Here is a 14,672-nt window from a genome sequence, read left to right on the forward strand (position 1 = left end):
AGCCTCCGACCGCAAGACACTACAGAGGGTAGTGTGTACGGCCCAGTACATCACTGGGGCCAAGCTTCCTGCCATCCAGGACCTCTATACCAGGCGGTGTCAGAGGAAGGCCCTAAAATTTGTCAAAGACTCCAGCCACCCTAGTCATAGACTGTTCTCTCTGCTACCGCACGGCAAGCGGTACCGGAGCGCCAAGTCTAGGTCCAAAAGGCTTCTTAACAGCTTCTACCCCCAAGCCATAAGACTCCTGAACAGCTAATCAAATGGCTACCCAGACTATTTGCATTGTAGTCACTTTAACTCTACCTACATGTACATATTACCTCAATTACCTTGACTAACCTGTGCCCCCGCACATTGACTCTGTACCGGTACCCCCTGTATATAGCCTCGCTACTGTTATTTTACTGCTGCTTTTTAATTATTTGTAATTTTTATTTATCTACTTTTTACTTAACACTTATTTTTCTTAAACCTGCATTGTTGGTTAAGGGTTTGTAAGTAAGCATTTCACTGTAAGGTCTACACCTGTATTATTTGGCGCATGTGACAAAAACATGTTTGATTTGATTTGGGGAGAAAAAGGGGGTCAAACACACCAAAAATAAAACTAAAAACGATTTACATTGAGATTTTGTGGAATTATGTTTTTAATGGCTGTGATAGGATGGATCAACAACATTGTAGTTACTCCACAATACTAACCTAAATGACAGAGTGAAAAGGAAGCCTGTACAGAATAAAAATTATCCAAAACCTGCATCCTGTTTGCAATAAGGCACTAGAGTAAAACTGCTAAAATTTGGCAAAGAAATTAACTTTATGTCGTGAATACAAAGCGTTACGTTTGGGGCAAATCCAACACAACACATCACTGAGTACCACTCTTCATATGTTATGGGTATGCTTGTAATCGGCAAGGACTAGGGAGTTTTGAATGTTCCTGAGAGGCTTAGTTACAGTTTGGATCGGTTTGAAAATCTATGGCAAGACTTGAAAATGGCTGATCAAAAACCAACTTGACAGAGCTTGAAGAATTTTCAAAAGAATAATGTGCAAATGTTGTACAATCCAGCTGTGCAAAGCTCTTAGAGACTTACCCAGAAAGACACAAAGCTGTAATCCCATGTAGCTCAGTTGGTAGAGCATGGTGCTTGCATCGCCAGGATTGTGGGTTCGTTTCCCACGGGGGACCAGTATGAAAATGTATGCACTCACTAACTGTAAGTCGCTCTGGATAAGAGTGTCTGCTAAATGACTAAAATGTAAATGTAAAAAATGTAATCGCTGCCAAAGCTGATTCTAACATGTAGTGACCCAGGGGTGTGAATACTTATGCAAATGAGACATTTCTGTATTTGACTTTCAATACATTTGCTAAAAATTATTTTAAAAAAATATAACTTTGTCATTATGGGGTATTGTGTGTAGATTGGTGAGATTTATTTATTTTTAATCAATTTTTAATTCAGGCTGTAACACAACAAAATTAATACTTTCTGAAGGCACTATAATATACCCTAACAAATGAGTCAATACTTTTATCTGGATGTTGTTTATATCAAATTAATCTTGAGAGAACAGGTTTTAAATTGTGCTTTTTTTCAGTACCACAGGGTATACATTTTCTGTTAACCTCTCGACTCAGTGAGCAGTGAGAGAAAATATGCTGCCGTGGTGTGACTATATCTGCATGACAGACAGTCAGCACCTGAAATGTGCACCAATTTAAATCCATCAGGCTTGTCAGAGAGAAGCGGATATTTCGCCTCAACAGAGTTGTCTAGTGTGTGTGTGTGTGTGCGTGCATGCATGCGTCGTCTAGTTGCTCTCCTCCTGATTGACGTTTACAGATGCTTCTGCCAAGGAGCATAAAAGCCAATCCTGACAGTTTAAACACTCCTCTAATTGATTTTTCCGTCACTGGGATGACGCAGGTGAGAGATGGGGGCTGTCTGTCGTCGTGTTTAAAAAGCCCAGGCTTGCCCTGTAGTAGTGGAGGCGCTATCTTCGGGTCTATGTGTGTGTGTGTGTGTGTGTGTGTGTGTCGAGTCACAGGCCTAAAGGACTCTGTTCAACAGTAGTGCACTATATAGGGAATAGGGTGCAATGCACTGTTTAAAAGTAGTGTACTATATAGGGAATAGGGTGTAATTCCCTGATCAAAAGTAGTGTACTATATAGGGAATAGGAAGAGAATCAACTGCTAGCCTATACTGTGGTCAATAATAAACTTCTCCTGCCAACTGCTTTCCCCAGCACCAGTAGCCCATCTCATTTCCTTTTAGTGCCATAAAGCAGGGTACATTACCATTGGGTTCCTCTCTGCGTCAGTCATTTGCGAGTCAGAAGACAGAGGTACCGTATCTCATTTCCTGAGCAGTATATTTAAGGGGTGTTTTATGACGTCTGGCTGTCGCAGTGGTCAAATGCTAGCTACACAGACAGATTAAGCGGTCAGACTGGACTGGTCATCTTTCACTTAGTCTCTCGTGACAGGCTGTTACCAAAAATGTTAATGTCTGTCAGCGATACTTGCTGGCAGTAGTGTCTTACCTTTGACATAACACTGGTGGTAGTGCTCCTGTAGCAGGCTGCAGTAGTTGGCCAGCTCCTTATTTTTATGAGGCTGCGACATCAGGTCTGTCCAGGAGGAGGTGCTGCTGCGTTCCTGAGATAGAGATCTGCAGGGGGAAGAGGACAGACATCGGCCAGACAAACACACACACACACCGGACACACAAAAAAAAACAACACCGTTAGAGAAGAAGAAGAGGAGAAAGCTCAGAATCAGGAAGCCAAATAGTAGATCTGTGGAAGTAACATACAAGCCATAGAAAGGAGGGAGCATAGCCTAATCATTAGATATAACACGGTTATTTTACACACCCCTTTGAAAACACAATCTCATCTCACCCCCCAATTAACATGCCGCATATCTCCTTTGCAAACACAGTCTCTAATCTCACGTCATAAAAAACACAAATCTCTGATGATATTTAATCTCTGTTAGAAAATAAACACACTGTCCAGCTCCATGTAATGTTGCATTATGCATTGAGGAGGATGCTGTTAAAGTCTATTAGCTTGAGGATGAGCGGTCACTGAACAACATTAGAGCTCCAAAGCGTGCTTTTTAACGGGGGAAATAAGCAGTTCCGAAAATGTATCCAATATGTCAATACTATGTGTCTAATGTTAATCTGAGATCAGCACATGGTTGGTCCTGTCCTATGATACACAAGTGTATAATTCCCATATTTGACTTGACTTGGAACTTGCGGATGAAAAAAAAAAGAGTACCAAGGAACTTGTTTCTTCATTAAAAACATGAATTGTTTAATCATAGGCTTAGAGGAGAGACTTTCATAGCACCACGCCCATGGCATCAAGTAGGGTCTGCAAAAGTCACCACAACCCCCAGAGAAGCATGAAAATACTACTGCAACTGCATGAACCAAATTTGATTTTCTGGGAACATGCAATTAGTTAGATATTGTCAGTTCACACAGCAGACATGTTGATTTTTGACAGTTCCACCCATTGGTATCTGACTGCAGAGAGAGAGACCGCCTCCTACAAGAAGCTATGAGCTCCAGCAAACATAAGTGCCTTGTGGAGTCAAGCCTTCAATTATGCAAATTCATATAAAGTCAAAATGTCTAGAGGTGACAGTCTTATCTGGAGGCAGATACCAACCTCCCAATAGCAACACAGGCCTGGAGTGAGTGAGAGAGAGATGACCTCAGCCTCACCCACTTAGAGAGGAGGAGCAACCTCTCCCTGGTATGAAAAAGGAGGAGCTAGGAGCATGTGGCCAGGCCTAAGTCCCTCCCACAGGCACTGACTCGAAACCCCATCAATTAATCTTTCCATGAGTCCTTGTGTCTTTTCTCCTCACCTCCTTCTCAACCGTATTGGAGGAGAACGTCCAAGGTCCCTCCCTTCAGACCTTCTTCTCCTATGTCTTTTGAGAAAGATGCAAGGAGATAAGATGCAAGGAATTGAGGAAAGATTCATTGAGATTGATCTCACCACAGCTCTACACCAGGAAGGGACGGAGGGGAGGAGGAAGAGGAGGATGGGGGGGGGGGTAGGTGCGCAGCAGGATGATGGAAGCAGCAGCAAGCTAGCTGTGCTGTGCTGTGCTGTGCTGTGCTGTGCTACCTGAACTTCATCTGCTGATACATCTCCCAGGAGTCAGCGTCTTGAGGTCTATTTTTCACCATAGTACAGGAAAACAATCAGAGATGCACAACGTTAACATGGGGCTCAACCAACAACAATGAGCTTGCTGGCAGCCAATGTTAAGTGAAGGGTAGACTTATGAAGGGTATGAAGGGTATAATCTGGTATGGCATGGTAGGACTTCTGACTGTGAGCGTTTCAAGAGGAAGTCACATATGATGGATGGTAAGGTGATTAAACGGATGATAAGTAAAGTGCTGCATACACGGAGCCTTGGATCTGCCCTGTTCCGCTCACAACACCTGGGTTCAAATTGAATTTGTTTCCTCCTCAATACTCCTCAGTCCCAGACAGCTGGTTTTTCCACTTCTGAGAATATTCAAGTGATAACATTGAATTGGGCAAGCTCAATCCTCAATCAAGTGCAGCTAAAGTATTTGAAAGAAAACAAATCCTATTTGAACCCAGATGTGCTCCCCATCAGTAGCCCCAGTGTGTGTATGGGTGTGTGTTACTGGGTACCTGAAGAAGATGTCCCTTGGCTGCCTGTTAGAGTGGGGATTGAGTAGCTGATCCTTCAGAGAGTCCAGGGAACAGTTGTAGACGTATACGGGGCAGCGCGGACGGGACAGGTCCCCTGAGCTCTGCTGGGACGCCTGGCGACTGAACGTGATGTGGAAGTCTCTCTTCTGGGGCTCAGCGAACTGCACCCCGTCCCTCTCCTCCACACCTGAGAGAGGGAGAGAGAGCGAGACAGAGAGAAAATAATTTCCAATTTGCTCAGGGAGCCCCATCCCTTTCCTTCCCTTTCACAACAATAACATTATGTTATTGCAGAGCGAGAGAGAGATAGAAATACAGAGGGTTGGGTTAGTGATGAGGTACAGTATGTTGGTAGGAAAGGACTAATGATACAATAATCCTATAGTACTTACCTGCACCTTTGGTGCCATTTTCTGGCTCAGAGGGACGGCTCTCCCAGTTGTCCTGCTCCACCGTGGAGCTCCCAGATCCAGGGGAGAGCAGGGGCGACCTGGGTCCCGCAGGACCACCACCACCAGGGGAGAGCCCATTGGTGGAGCCAGAGTGAGAATCAGCCTGTGATTTGTTGCTGGTAGTCAGGGTGTCGTCATCATCTCCGTTATCCTGGGGCTCTGTCTCCAGCCCAGATGACATCAACATCTGGACATCTGCAGAGAAAACACAACAAAGTTAAATTCCAAGAGCCTTATTGACATAGTACCGTAAATGTTGTACATTTTAGTAATTTAGCAGACAGTCTTATCCAGAGCGACTTACAGTTACTGCATTCGTCTTAAGATAGCTAGGTGCTATAACCACATATCACAGGCATAGAACGTACATTTTTCCTCAATAACGTAGCTATCAGTAGAGTCAGAGCTGGGGGGGGGGGGTCATTATTATTTTTAAAAAAATGGGGGGGGGGTTACCAACATCTACATCTTCATTCGTACAGGCACATCACACAACTACAGCAGAGCACAGAGAACAGTAGCGGGTACCTACCTGTGAAGGTGGAAGGGAGGAAGGTCAGTAGGATCTGTTGGGGGCTGATGTACTTGGCGTAACACTTCCACTGAGGGGTAGACCCATCCCTCTCCACTGGGACTGCCTCCTCATCCACCAGGTCTGCATTGCTGAAACTCTGAGAGAAAGAGGGGACAAACTGAGGTATAACTGAGCATAACTGAGAGGACAAGTGTTACAAAATAGACAAAAATAAGTTTTGCCCAAGGTGGACAGAGTTTCAATGAGAGGAAGAAGAGGGTAGTATAAACCATGTCTGGACATCCAAAACAGAACCTCTGGCCAACTGGTGGTTTTACATTGTTTTTACACTGCATAAAACCAATATCAATGCCAAGGAGAAACCTTCTGGATATCTTTCCCTGAAGAGAGAATGCAGACTGGTTAAAAGGTTTACCTGAAGGGTACTGGTTGATCCTGTCACCTCCTTACTGCTCCCTGTAGTGTGGAAGGACATCACTGTGTCCTGTCTCTCTGGAGGTTTCAGGCACTCTTCTGTCAAGGGAAAGTAACAATACCAATCACTCAAAACATTGAAAGGAACCACATTGGCAAGGCAATTAAAACATGTGTGCAGGAGTATAGGATGTTGTTACATAATTAATACAATCATTAGCAGGATTCTGTTCTTTTCAGTCAGTCAACATGTATTTATAACGCCATTTCTACATCAACAGTTGTCACAAAGTGCTTTACATGAACCCAGCCTAGACCCCAAAGAACAAGCAGGTGCATAGCAGAAGCACACATTTACAATGCCTACCTCTGATGACAGGTAGAGAGAAGGGTGCAACATGTCCGTCTCGTTCCCTGTCTAGGATGTGATGCATGAAGGTGACGTTGTCCTGGTCAGCCAATGGGATCTCCCGGTCACTGAGCTCCTGTTGCAAGCTGCTGTGGAACAGGCTCAGCAGGAGCTCGTTGGGAATATAGGGGGTACTCTGGGACACCTCCTCATTCTCCACTGCAAGACACACAAATAAGTATCAATTAATTCATCCACCATCTTCATAATATTGCAGCGACAACACCTAGCGACCAAGTCAAGATGTAATGGCTAAGGTGTTGGGCTAACAGTCGCAGGGACTCAGGTTTGAGCGATTCCTTGAATTTGCTACAATTTATAAATTAATGTTTGATAACAATAAGATCCTTGAAGACATAACATGATAAAATTCACCTCTGCTGAGAGTGAGGAAGAAGATTTCTATCTGTTGGCACTTGGGCAGCAGCTCTATGAGGTCAAACTGGAAGGGAACAGTGTGGATGCAGTCCTCAGAGGCTGGGGGTTCCCCTGCAGCGGGCCCGCTGGGAGGGTACACCTGCTCCTTGTTCTGGCACAGCTGGCTCAGGTACTCAAACGTCATCATGGTGGACATACACGTCAGATCCCGGGGGAAGATCTGTGGATAAAGTAAACTCACAATTTTATTTATTTATATATATATATATATATATATATTTTAACCCCCGTCTTCGGAAGACACATATTTTTTAGTTTTTACATATTTTCTGCTACATATACATTTTACATTTTAGTCATTTAGCAGACGCTCTTATCCAGAGCGACTTACAGTTAGTGAGTGCATACATTTTCATACTGGCCCCCCATGGGAAACGAACCCACAACCCTGGTGTTGCAAGCGCCATGCTCTACCAACTGAGCTACAGGGGACTGTAGATACATTTTACATATATATTTTACATATACATTTTAGATACATAGTACTTTCATATACAGAAATCATGTACAATAATACATTACCGAACATAAACTCTTTAATCCCACTCCTCAGCCACTCTCAGCCCATCCCACCTATCACCATAGACCACCCTCATTTGGTTTCCATGTGCCAAATATTTTTCAATTGTGCTGTGATGTGTAAATTAATTTTCTACCTTTCTAATTGCATATTATCTTCAGATTGTGAGCTAAAGATGAAAACCTTTCCTACGAGTATTTATTATATTACTGATTGATTGACTATGGCTTTCCAAATCGCCCAACACTGCTATTTGTAAGATTAATTTGAAGTGAATGTTATGATTTTTTAACCATTCCTGAACCTGTGACCAGAAACAAGCTACATAGGGGCAATACCAGAATAAATTATCTAGTGATTCTGTCTCTTCGCAGCAAAATCTACAGAGCTGAGACTGTTGTATGCCCCATATATACAGTGCATTCGGGAAAGTATTCAGACCCCTTCACTTTATCCACATTTTGTTACATTAAAGCTTTAGTCTAAAATTGACTAAATACAAATATTTTCTTATCAATCTACACACAATACCCCATAATGACAAAGCGAAAAAAGGGTTTAATAATTTTTTCCACATATAAAAAACAGAAATACCTTATTTACATAAGTATTCAGACCCTTTGCTATGAGACTCGAAATTGAGATGAGGTGCATCCTGTTTCCATTGATCATCCTTGAGATGTTTCTACAACTTGATTGGAGTCCACGTGTGGTCAATTCAATTGATTGGACATGATTTGGAAAGGCACACACCTGTCTATATGAGGTCCCACAGTTGGCATGTCAGAGCAAAAACCATGCCATGAGGTCAAAGGAATTGTCCGTAGAGCTCCGAGACAGGATTGTGTTGAGGCACAGATCTGGGGAAGGGTATCAAAACATGTCTGCAGTATTGAAGGTCCCCAAGAACACAGTGGCCTCTATCATTCTTAAATGGAATAAGTTTGGAACTCCAAGACTCTTCCTAGAGCTGGCCACCTGGCCAAACTGAGCAATCGGGGGAGAAGGGCCTTGGTCAGGGAGGTGCCCAAGAACCCGATGGTCACTCTCTCTGACAGAGCTCCAGAGTTCCTCTGTGGAGATGGGTGAACCTTCCAGAAGGACAACCATCTCTGCAGCACTCCACCAGTCAGGCCTTTATGGTAGAGTGGCCAGACGGAAGCCACTCCTCAGTAAAAGGCACAAGACAGCCCGCTTGGAGTTTGCCAAAAGGCACCTAAAGGACTCTCAGACCATGAGAAACAAGATTCTCTGGTCTGATGAAACCAAGATTGAACACTTTGGCCTGAATGCCAAGCGTCATGTCTGGAGGAAACCTGGTACCATCCCTATGGTGGTGGTAGCATCCTGCTGTGGGGATGTTTTTCAGCGGCAGGGACTGGGAGACTAGTCAGGATTGAGGGAAAGATGAACAGAGCAAAGTACAGAGAGATCCTTGATGAAAACCTGCTCCAGAGCGCTCAGGACCTCAGACTGGGGCGAAGGTTCACCTTCCACAATTTACTCCATTTTAGAATAAGGCTGAAAAAGTCAAGGGGTCTGAATACTTTCCGAATGCACTTTATAGCATTCTGTTGGTGGCAATAATTTTGTTTAATAATTTAAATTGAAAACATTTGAAGTGTTGAATCAAGTGTTGTTTTTTGTATCAGTACATATAACGTGCCATGTAATCGGCACATCGAAAATCTCTTCTTTTTTTTGCAACCTTTATTACATTTACATTTTAGTCATTTAGCAGACGCTCTTATCCAGAGCGACTTTACAGTTAGTGAGTGCATACATTTTTATTTTTTTTCATACTGGCCCCCCATGGGAATCGAACCCACAACCCTGCCGTTGCAAGTGCCATGCTCTACCAACTGAGCTACACAGGGCCTGTATGGTGCAGCTGGCAACATTTTTGTCCTCAAATGAAACTGGTATATTTTTCTATTTATGCCAATTCCTTTCAGCCAATTTGTATCTTTAATATATAGCTGACAAACAAGTTCCCTACCTTCCCTCTCTTCCACTTGCCTCCTCCATATTTGTGGTAATGCTGCAATCAGTTAGTTGTAAGTTAGGATTGAGCAGACAACTTTTGATGCCAGCAAGAATGAGACCAGGAACTAGTCAAGACGGCTAGCTTGTTTAAGCCTCCTCCATGTACAGTGGGTAGAACAAGTATTTGATACACTGCCGATTTTGCAGGTTTTCCTACTTACAAAGCATGTAGAGGTCTGTAATTTTTATCATAGGTACACTTCAACTGTGAGAGACGGAATCTAAAACAAAAATCCAGAAAATCACATTGTATGATTTTTAAGTAATTAATTTGCATTTTATTGCATGACATAAGTATTTTGATACATCAGAAAAGCAGAACTTAATATTTGGTACAGAAACCTTTGTTTGCAATTACAGAGATCATACATTTCCTGTAGGTCTTGACCAGGTTTGCACACACTGCAGCAGGGATTTTGGCCCACTCCTCCATACAGACCTTCTCCAGATCCTTCAGGTTTCGGGGCTGTCGCTGGGCAATACGGACTTTCAGCTCCCTCCAAATATTTTCTATGGGTTCAGGTCTGGAGACTGGCTAGGCCACTCCAGGACCTTGAGATGCTTCTTATGGAGCCACTCCTTAGTTGCCCTGGCTGTGTGTTTCGGGTCGTTGTCATGCTGGAAGACCCAGCCACGACCCATCTTCAATGCTCTTACTGAGGGAAGGAGGTTGTTGGCCAAGATCTCGCGATACATGGCCCCATCCATCCTCTCCTCAATATGGTGCAGTCGTCCTGTCCCCTTTGCAGAAAAGAATCCCCAAAGAATGATGTTTCCACCTCCATGCTTCACGGTTGGGATGGTGTTCTTGGGGTTGTACTCATCCTTCTTCTTCCTCCAAACACGGCGAGTGGAGTTTAGACCAAAAATATATATTTTTGTCTCATCAGACCACATGACCTTCTCCCATTCCTCCTCTGGATCATCCAGATGGTCATTGGCAAACTTCAGACGGGCCTGGACATGCGCTGGCTTGAGCAGGGGGACCTTGCATGCGCTGCAGGATTTTAATCCATGACGGCATAGTGTGTTACTAATGGTTTTCTTTGAGACTGTGGTCCCAGCTCTCTTCAGGTCATTGACCAGGTCCTGCCGTGTAGTCCTGGGCTGATCCCTCACCTTCCTCATGATCATTGATGCCCCACGAGGTGAGATCTTGCATGGAGCCCCAGACCGAGGGTGATTGACCGTCATCTTGAACTTCTTCCATTTTCAAATAATTGCGCCAACAGTTGTTGCCTTCTCACCAAGCTGCTTGCCTATTGTCCTGTAGCCCATCCCAGCCTTGTGCAGGTCTACAATTTTATCCCTGATGTCCTTACACAGCTTGGCCATTGTGGAGAGGTGTCTTTGATTGAGTGTGTGGACAGGTGTCTTTTATACAGGTAACGAGTTCAAACAGGTGCAGTTAATGCAGGTAATGAGTGGAGAACAGGAGGGCTTCTTAAAGAAAAACTAACAGGTCTGTGAGAGCCGGAATTCTTACTGGTTGGTAGGTGATCAAATACTTATGTCATGCAATAAAATGCAAATTAATTACTTAAAAATCATACAATGTGATTTTCTGGATTTTGGTTTTAGATTCCGTCTCTCACAGTTGAAGTGTACCTATGATAAAAATTACAGACCTCTACATGCTTCGTAAGTAGGAAAACCTGCAAAATTGGCAGTGTATCAAATACTTGTTCTCCCCACTGTATATCTCATTAGGTCAGAGGTTTTCAGCCTCCATATATCCACTAGTTCTAATGTATCCATGATATTCGTGATCTCCTTAACTGCATGAGGGTGATAGTTTGTAGTGTGATGTATTTTACAATCCATTGAGGTACTTAAAACCGTATTGTAATCTCCCACCATAATAATAGATACATTTGTTACTTGTGAGCTCAATAGATTATTATATATATTTTCGAAGAAGTGTGAATCATCATTATTTGGCCCATATAGATTAATTAGCCAGATCTGTTTTTGGTCCAATAGCATATTTAAAAGGATCCATCTTTCTTGAGGATCTGTTTGCACAAATCAGATCAACATTGTTGTTATTTAATATAATCCCCCCGTTTGAGTGTCTTTGCCCATGATAAAAATATATTTCTCCCTCCCAGTCCTTTTTCCACCCAACCTCATCTATATTTTTAGAGTGAGTTTCCTGTAAACGATAGATAGTTTCAATTATACTTAACACAACCAATGTTTGTAAACTTACCATCAAAAAGCGTCATGATTATTAAGTGTCCATATAGCTGTACCATAATATTTGCACTGTTAAGCATACTGTAGCTGCAACTGTGTAAACCTCCAATTGTCTTAACATTCCACCCACTAAAACCTCCCCCCATATCTGGGAGGTCTGTTGTCACTAAGACCATCAGACCATCTCCCTGACACATGACGCACCTTCGCGTCCTAAGGCAAACCTTTGGCCGCCAATTGGCATAGGCCAGAGGGAAAAATGGGCAGTCCCATGATAACATAATTCAATACTGCCACCCTTCACTCACACATTCAAAGCCACATAGGTCTATTGTATATCTATGAGGGTGCTTTTTCATACAGAACTAACCAAATAACATGGAAATCAGTCAGAAAAAGACAATAACAATAACAGATAATATTAATATAAATAATAACAGCACAATATTATAGATTCGTGCTCATATTGTCCCCTGTAGCTCAGTTGGTAGAGCATGGCGCTTGCAACGCCAGGGTTGTGGGTTCGTTTCCCACGGGGGGCCAGTATGAAAATGTATGCACTCACTAACTGTAAGTCGCTCTGGATAAGAGCGTCTGCTAAATGACTAAAATGTCAAATGTATTAAGAAAGTCCTAGCAAAGGCTATAAGCATGTCAGCCTAGCCTGCTCAGTTCATTGGATCCAATTGTTTGAAAAAATGAAGAGAAAAATACCCATAAATATCACAAGACCAGTTATTTATGTCCATTACAAGCACGCTGCCTATTGGCAGAGAGACATCTTTCATGTAGTCCTTATTATATCCTGTTATATTCGGAACATACATTTTAACAGCCGCTAATGACTTCCTGTAAAATGCTGTCTTACGCATCACACTACCCATGAAGGGATACATAAGTTTAACTTACTATCAAGCCTGACACAGCCATGGCACGATAGTAAAGACGACATGCAGTACTGACAATCTAGAACGAGTAAACCTGTAAAACCAACCCGCTCTCCACCCACACACATTTTGTTTTTATTCTATGGTCGTTTCTCTATGACCTCGGCTGTTTTACACATACTGACCGCCTGTGGTATCCCCTGGTAGGTGAGCTCCTGGAAGTGTCTATGTTGGTCTCTGGGGCTCCATACTGTCCCACTCTGAGGCTCTACCCAACACTCTGTCACCAGGTTGAGCTCTGTGTCCACATCAATGGCCTCCACCTCTGTTTCGTTGTCATCGTCTGTGGAGAAACTGGAGACCCCATGATGGAAGACAAGGGGTCAGGACAGGAGGAGACATACAGAAGCTTATTCAGCAATAGCACCATTTACTGACTAAATAACCAGCAAAATATACCAAAGTGTTCAAAAGGTTAAAAAAATATATATGTTATTATAAATGTTTAATATTTGTAGATACAGTTGGAGAATGTGTATAATTTGTGGAACTGGTAAAATAAAGCAATAGAACCAATGGCCAAATATTCTATGGAATTCAGTCTCACCTGTCCTTGGTAGAGGTGGAGTGAGGTGGAAACAGGATATACTGGACGATACAGGTGTGACTTTCTCTGTCCACCGCCTCTGGCATCCCCTACGAGCATCATTACAATGGGATTTTTATAGGAATTCAATGCAAACACTATACAGTAATAAACTGTCTGGCCTCAATATGTCCAGATTAGAACATATGTATGTGTGTATTGTGTAGAATAATCTTCCTTTCAGTGTTAATGTAGACAGCGCTACATTAGTATTTTTTGGTTACAATTTAACAATTTTACTTATGAAGGACTCAAAGGTTTTGTGAGAGGGTTTTTGTACTGAGTTCATCTGGGTTTAGTAAATGTTTGCTGTCCCTAAGTGTCCCAGTACCCCAGCATGCTACTCTCACCTTCATTGGCAGTTCAGTCACCATGTTGACTATGCCCTCTCCACTGGAAGCAAAATGAAAGCCCTCAGAGAGGCGAATCCTGGGGAAACATCAATAAACATTTTCAGCCAACAAGTCAGATGATGTTAGTACCCCTAAGACCTTCATAACAACTCTCTGATATGATAATGATGATGACTTCATTTATATTCATATGGAGAGTCTTTCTGTGTCATAAAGCATGTCAGCATACAGATATTCATGTAAACAGCCGTACAGCAAATCACAAACACTACATACATAGTGCACGAGTCAGGTAACATTAGACATGCCAGTGGGACTCACTCAGACAGCATGGACAGTATATGAGCCACAGCCTGCAGCGGTACGGTAGATCCCAGGCCGTTCTGCACCGTCCACACCCACCGCTGGTGGAGGAAGTAGCGTGACAGAGACGCCAGCGTGGATGAGGCCGTCCGATTGGCTGCCATGCTGAGGGGCACGGTCATGTTGATGGGCTGGGTGAAGTTCTCCATGTTCAGAATAAACGGGGTCCGGAAGTCTGACGGGAGCTTCTCGTACCTACAGGAGGAGATTGGACACCGTTAGATTCAGAGTACCGGTACTCATGTTTATAATTGGGTAAAATGTCTTCATAATCCAAATTTAGGTCTGATACTTTATGTTTTATGACCTCAATAATTGTAATCTACAGTAATAAGCCACATCACTGAAAAAATGGCCATGCTCAAGGCACAAATCTGACAACATTCCACTGACCTGATGAGTAGTTTCTCCAGAGGTTTGTTGAGGACCACCACACATGGCCTGTCAGACAGCGCAGGTTTGGGAGCAGGGAGAGGAGGAGACTTGGAGGGGGACGCGTGCCCCAAAATCTTCCTCTTGGTCTTTGGCGTAGCCTCCTTGTTCTGGACGCGGTGAGGGAAGCGAAGCCTCAGGATCTGTTCCCGCAGCTCATCCACTATCTGGAAGTGGGCCAGAGAAAAGGTTGGGCTGAAGAATAGGATGGGTTGGTTCCCTCGCAGACAGTTCAGCTTAGTTCACT

At 43.3% G+C, this 14,672-nt stretch overlaps 1 protein-coding gene across 2 annotated transcripts in view; it reads right to left on the minus strand.

Moving 5' to 3' along the window:
• LOC121540502 (KICSTOR complex protein SZT2-like) overlaps positions 1-14,672 on the minus strand; it is a 125,682-nt gene that overhangs the window by 88,506 nt on the left and 22,504 nt on the right. Inside the window, exons 15-27 of one of the 2 annotated variants that reach the window (XM_041849429.2) lie at positions 14,387-14,592; positions 13,952-14,188; positions 13,628-13,706; positions 13,239-13,327; positions 12,817-12,985; positions 6,917-7,139; positions 6,500-6,700; positions 6,134-6,231; positions 5,716-5,854; positions 5,124-5,378; positions 4,711-4,918; positions 4,168-4,215; positions 2,557-2,684 (exon numbers count right to left, since the gene is read on the minus strand). In XM_041849429.2, the coding sequence (XP_041705363.2) occupies positions 2,557-2,684; positions 4,168-4,215; positions 4,711-4,918; positions 5,124-5,378; positions 5,716-5,854; positions 6,134-6,231; positions 6,500-6,700; positions 6,917-7,139; positions 12,817-12,985; positions 13,239-13,327; positions 13,628-13,706; positions 13,952-14,188; positions 14,387-14,592 (2,080 nt within the window). The remainder of the gene's footprint in view (positions 1-2,556; positions 2,685-4,167; positions 4,216-4,710; positions 4,919-5,123; positions 5,379-5,715; positions 5,855-6,133; positions 6,232-6,499; positions 6,701-6,916; positions 7,140-12,816; positions 12,986-13,238; positions 13,328-13,627; positions 13,707-13,951; positions 14,189-14,386; positions 14,593-14,672) is intronic. The other variant, XM_041849430.2, reaches the window with a different exon arrangement.

This window comes from Coregonus clupeaformis, chromosome 26, assembly GCF_020615455.1.
Source record: "Coregonus clupeaformis isolate EN_2021a chromosome 26, ASM2061545v1, whole genome shotgun sequence".
Classification (NCBI taxonomy): domain Eukaryota; kingdom Metazoa; phylum Chordata; class Actinopteri; order Salmoniformes; family Salmonidae; genus Coregonus; species Coregonus clupeaformis.